Raw genomic sequence first — 6339 nt, forward strand, 5'->3', positions numbered from 1 at the left:
ATCCAAAGACTGGAGTGCCTTTAACTTCTCTCTCGTAAAATCACTTGGTGTTTCAATGAGATAGTTGTATATTTCGGGCTGGATGCTTGGCCATTTCGTCTTAACCAATATCCATTGGAAGGGTGCTATACCACAAATAGATCTGTCAGACGAATGCCGCTCACTTTAACGTTAATGTTGCAGAGTAACTGTGCTTATCACTGATGTGCTTAATACACTGAAAGCATTATGTAAATAATATATATAATGTATAATCAATATAACTTATTTCTAATACAACAACAATCCGCTGTGTAAAGCATATGCTGGATATGTTGGCGGTTCATTCCACTGTGGCGACCCCTGATTAATAAAGAGACTAAGCCGAAGGAAATATAACAATGAATGTTTGTTGTACCAAATGTGTAAGTCGTTGTGTTTAATGTTTAAAAAACATTTAAAAACTTTTTTTTAAAAAGTTACTAATTAATTCTGGAAATGTTACAATATTTTATCTATAACTATTATGACATGTTTTGCACCATCATTTTGAGAAAGAGTATGAAAGCATGCTTAGAGTCAGCCCAAAAACGTAAAATTCCTATAGCAGTATCTACTAATTTTATTCATGCCACAGTGCATGCTGGGGAACATCCTTAATAATCAGCAACAGAAACGTTTGGTATGCAGCAGTTCATTCCAGAAACTACCAGGGGAGTATATTGTAGGTTTTACATTTGGATGTAGGTTCTCAATTATTTATTGTGAAGCTATATGCTGGATTGTTTTTATTTACAGCACACACATGTTTCTACACACACAGCTGCATGCTCTGGCCATTGGGGTTTTTGAAAGGTCTTGGTGGGTCAGGCTGGATTGAGGTTGCAGTGTCACTCAAAGCCTTTGTTCTGAGAAGATGAAACACTTTGCGAGCCAGGTGATGCTCAGAGCAACGTCTTTTTATCAATACATTTTTCCCCCTCGGTTTTCAATTTGTTTTGAAGAGCTTCGAGACTGAAGAATTTCTGACTGAAAGCAGGATGACTGTGAAAAGCAAATCAGCCGAAATGGCTTCATCCTTGCGCAAGTTCACTCTCTCGCTCTGACACAGAAACAAAACAAATTGCTGGAAAATTGCTCAAAATAACCCTTTTAATCTGTAAGGCAAAAGTCAGGCTTTATATATGGGAATCAAAGAATATAAAAACAAAGCAGATGTGCTTTTCTTGAGGTTTTTAATTTTTCTTACAAATTTGAAAATTAATAAAACATATTATTAAGAATATAACAGACAGGTAAAGCTCTAAATTATATCCACCATCATAGATGTTTTATCATTTGTTAATGTTGTTCTTTTGCTTTAGAATTTACCTTCTGAGCTGCCTATGTGTGTCATGATCATATTCGTCTTTCTTGTGCTTACCAGATCAACTATGCAAAAAAATCTACTTAATCACCCATGCAATGTTATACAACAAGGTCAGTTTTACACAAGAGGATCTGAGGATGAGATTTCAGCTGCTGCGGTCTTAATGCCCACATTCCTGTTTGTGATATTTTGCATTTTAGCATGAGAATGTCTATTCATCGCATAATGCACACTACTGTGAAGTAGGTTAGAAACAGGGAGGAGTTGAGACATAAATCACTCAATGACCTGCTTGTCCTGTGAACAATTACCTTCAAACAGTAAAAATATCAGATTACTTGACCTCAGAATATGAATGCACTTCATGAAGACAACTGATGATTGGGTGATTAAAATTACAGTCACAGAAAAAAAAATTATGTTTATACACTTTATGTTCAGAATCAATAACCTTAATCTGGACGTGCAAACTCTGAAGCCTATTACAGGATTCTTGGATGAATGACTGAAAATATATGTCATTAACTTTTGAATGCAGAAAGAGTTTTAGACGTTTGACAGAACAAATGCTTCTGCTTTTTATGGTTGAAATTACATTTCTAGATATGTGAATTGAGCATGTATGCTTGGAAGTGAATGTAAAGAAGACAGATATTCAATAGGATGCCATAGAAAGCATGTGGCATGTCATTAACAGATCTAAAACAGATCTAAAATAAAGCAGTTGACAGAAAGGTGCAAAGATAATGTGATTTTCCTGCAATGATTTGTATAGATACGTGATCTGCAGAGATTTTCAATTGAATTTTCTCACTTAAAAAAAACATCATTTCAAATGTGCATTGGAAAAATAACATGAACTTGACTGAAATACTTGTGCTTAATCATATTATTAAATTAAAAGAATAAAAAATAGGATGCAGGTGAACCACTGAGATCAATATGGGACATGTGACCTAGTTTATGCATTCCTGTAGTTTTATCATTCCACCTGCATCAATAAACTAAAAAGTCTTTTGGAGGAATCATTTATACAAACGGTTATTGAGGTTTGCCTCCTGATATCCAATATTCAGATGTATAAGTAAATGTGCTATGAAGTAGTAAACAGTAACAGTATTTATGTTTTGCTAATATGCAACATTTAATACTGTAAGCGATCGAGCGGCGTAAAAAGCTACTGTTTCTATGGTTTAGCAAACTGACTGTTTTGGTACTTCACGAATAACCTAACGTTGCCGATACTTTTTTGGTCGCTGAAAAGTTCATTTAAAAGCTTTCTTTCAAGAACTGAATCTGTTCAGTACTTTGTAAAACATTCAACCATTTGTTTTGGTTTGCTTTGGAAAGGTAAATGACCTCTTGACCCCCCCTGAGTCATTCAGTAATGATTTGGCCTGGGATTCCCTCGCACTCCATGAGTCCCGTCGAAGTGAATGGTGTGATCGTGTCCAGTGAAATCTCCCCGTCGCACTCAAACTGCCCGATGTTCGGTAACAGCATGTTTTTGTGATTCCGAGAAACGTTCGAGGTGACAGAGTCCTTGTCAAACGGGAGACTCTGCTCCTCTCGGGTGTTCGGCATCTGGACAGCAAGCGGTTGCGCTTCTTTCTGAAGGGTCGTGTCGTGGTGATAGGACACCAGCTCGTTACTGAAGTTCACCGTCTCCACGGCGGTGCTGGGGAAAATTTTATTGCAGCCCAAAATCGAGGAGAACGCCTTCCTGAAGTCCGCGTTAAACGCGTAGATGACGGGGTTGAGGGAGGAATTGGCCCATCCGAACCACACGAATATGGTGAAGGTCGTGTCACTGACGCACTGGCAGAATGGTACCATGCAGTTGAGCACGAAAAACGGCAGCCAGCAAAACACAAAGACCCCCATTATGATAGAAAGTGTTTTCAAAACTTTGGTCTCTTTCTTGAAGGTGGTTTTCAGCGAGTTCTCGTTGGAGCAGTCGTTGGACTGGTGGTGGTTTTGCGCGTGTTCCACCGCTCTCTCCAAAGAGGAGATCCTGCGGATCTGCGTTTGCGCAATACGGAATATCCTCGTGTACGTGGCGATCATGATGATTACGGGGATGTAGAAACTTATAAGCGAAGACGAGATGGCATAGGTCCTGTTCAGGTTGGCTTTGCAGTTGTCGCTGTAGTCTGTGCCGTTTCCCCCTGCGCCCTCCTCGTCGTCATCAGCCATGTGCCAATTGAGCTGAACTGGGATGAAGGAGATTAGGATGGACAGGGTCCACGCCACTCCAATCATCATGAAAGCCACCCGGTGGGTCATTTTGCGCTCGTATCGGAACGGACTCGCAATGGCCCAGTAGCGGTCCACGCTGATAATGCACAGGTTGAGGATGGACGCGGTGGAGCACATGATGTCAAAAGCAATCCAGATGCCGCAAAACCGGCCGAAAAGCCATGTGCCAGCCACCGCGGATATTGCCTCCCACGGCATCACCAGAACGGCCACGAAGAGATCTGAAACGGCCAGAGAAATGACGAAAAAGTTGGTTACTTTGGAGCGCAGGTGTCTGAATTTGACCACGGCGGCACACACGAGCGTGTTCCCTAAAAGCGTGGAGACGATCAGGAGGAAGAGCACAAAACCAAGTAGAGCGCGCACGCTGTTCTGCCCGTCTCCATCCTCTCGCTCCTGCGCTCCGTGCGCGCGGTCCTGCGTGTGATTTGTACCGTTCTCCATTTCTAAGATCGTATCCATTAATACAGCATATCACCAAAGCCAGTCAGCTACATTGTTTAAGTTAGTCTTCAGGAGAGACCTGTCCGATATCCAGCTCTGTCCCATGTTGGCAAGTTGGGATAACTGCGTCCGTTCTCGGTGCTGTGTGCGTGGAATGACCCACATTTACGCGCTAGTGCGTCTCGCTCGAGAAGTTCTTGCTTTGTGATTGGTTTATGTCCACACCGCTGACTCTGTGTGATCAGCACCGACATTCCTTCTCTCCGAATGACTAGTTGCCAATTAACCTGAAATACGGACAAAAAATGCCACCCTGCAAACGATAAATAAAGAGTAATAACACACATTTAGACAAATTATAACAATTGACAGGTGACGGAGCAAATTGACGACAACAACAACAACAACAACAATAATAATAATAATATTAATAATAATAATAACAACAATAATTAATAATAATAATTATTATTATTACTATTAATATTATAAAATGAATAGACCTGATATTAACAATGTTTTTGTTGAAGTTGAAGAGTTCTGCAATTACCAAGAGGAAAATCAAAATCATATATCCTCCTCACATGGAATACTTTGGCAGAATTAATCAATCAACCAATCAATAAATCAATCAATAAATCAATGTAGGCCTAAATATGCATTTATGCAAATATGTATTTAATTTAATTCTGTTTACTCGACTACAAAACAACTTGCATGCGCATTTTCAAGCATTATGAAAATAAGATGAATGATAATATCTTGGAATGTTATTAATGCAATGACTGCACATAGAGTCAGATGATTTGTAGTAATGCATTTTTAATTTAACAAGTATAAAAGATAGTATTTGTGCATCGTTGCTATATGTGTCAAGCTGTGTCAGACTTCTGCTTTGGTTTTGTTTCCCATTCTATTTACTGAAAAACTCCTCTTTATATAACTGTCAATCAAGTTACTGGATATTGCCATATTTGTTTTCCAGTAATAGTGCACTGAGAAACTCCAGAATTGCTTGAAGTATTTCACAAAAATATTATTTATTAGTATATTGTGATTTATTTAATTATTTGTTCGGAATCTAGTGAGTATCATCTGTTTAAAATAATTTAAAGAGCAAATAATAATTTATAATAATTCTTTTAATTTTCCCCAAAAAAGCTAGGGGCTTTTCATCGCTTGTATGTTGGTAATTAATATCAATGCTATGGGTACGTTAATGTGTTTAAATGAATGCAATCTAACTTTCCTGTAAATAACAGAATATTTTAATTTATGAATACCAAGACTTTAAAGCCTGGAGACTACACCAACTACATATGTGTTCAAAGTGAAATGCATCTTTTTTTTGCACAAAAGAAAGCTTACACAAGAAGGTCTCTTATAGAATTTAAATAACAATGCATAAAAGACTGTGGTGTCATATTTCATTCCCTGCGGAATATAGGACAAATTCAGCAACACAAAACAAACCTGTTCTATAAAAACCTGTTCACTTGATTTAAAAAAAATAAATGAGTAAATTCATAGACATAGGAAAGGCAATTATCAATTTATAAATGTACAAATATTTTTGTAATTTTTTAGATGTTTTTATTGTCACCGTAGTCGTAAAACAAAAAAAGACTTGTGTATTGCCGCCCTCTATTGGTCATTTTGAATTCTACGATAGAACGATAGATAGATAGATAGATAGATAGATAGATAGATAGATAGATAGATAGATAGATAGATAGATAGATAGATAGATAGATAGATAGATAGATAGATAGATAGATAGATAGATGGATAGATGGATGGATGGATGGATGGATGGATGGATGGATGGATGGATGGATGGATGGATGAATGGATGGATATGTAGAACGTTATTTTCCTATTTGCCTTTGTTCCATATATGAATAATGGAAGATAGATAGATAGATAGATAGATAGATAGATAGATAGATAGATAGATAGATAGATAGAACATTAGATAGAACATTAGATAGAATAATAGATAGAACGGTAGATATGGTAAAACTTTATATCCATTTTCTTCCAAATGTTTTAGCATTCCATATATGATTAAGGAAAATAGGCATAGATAAATAAATATATACGTATTTGCATTGCATAGCCTAAATGTGAGTAAAGAATATGAACTATTAATGGAAATATACGTCTAGAAAAATATAAAACTGTTATGACTTGGTTGTTGTGGGCTGCAATTTTAACACACAGTGTCTGCAGTTGCTCCAGCTGTCCGGTGGATGTCGCGTTAACTCCTGGAAATCCCACTTCCAGCC

At 37.6% G+C, this 6339-nt stretch overlaps 1 protein-coding gene across 1 annotated transcript; it reads right to left on the bottom strand.

Moving 5' to 3' along the window:
- Positions 1-1197: 1197 nt before the first annotated feature.
- Positions 1198-4236, bottom strand: LOC130244552 (D(1)-like dopamine receptor). Its single transcript, XM_056477037.1, has one exon. It carries the CDS (start codon positions 4067-4069, stop codon positions 2726-2728), a length of 1344 nt encoding a protein of 447 aa, XP_056333012.1. The 5' UTR covers positions 4070-4236; the 3' UTR covers positions 1198-2725.
- Positions 4237-6339: the final 2103 nt, after the last annotated feature.

This window comes from Danio aesculapii, chromosome 17, assembly GCF_903798145.1.
Source record: "Danio aesculapii chromosome 17, fDanAes4.1, whole genome shotgun sequence".
Lineage (NCBI taxonomy): Eukaryota > Metazoa > Chordata > Actinopteri > Cypriniformes > Danionidae > Danio > Danio aesculapii.

Bases quoted from the DNA above. Each gene is read 5' to 3' on its own strand.
- LOC130244552 (XM_056477037.1), bottom strand. From the start codon at position 4,069: ATGGATACGATCTTAGAAATGGAGAACGGTACAAATCACACGCAGGAC.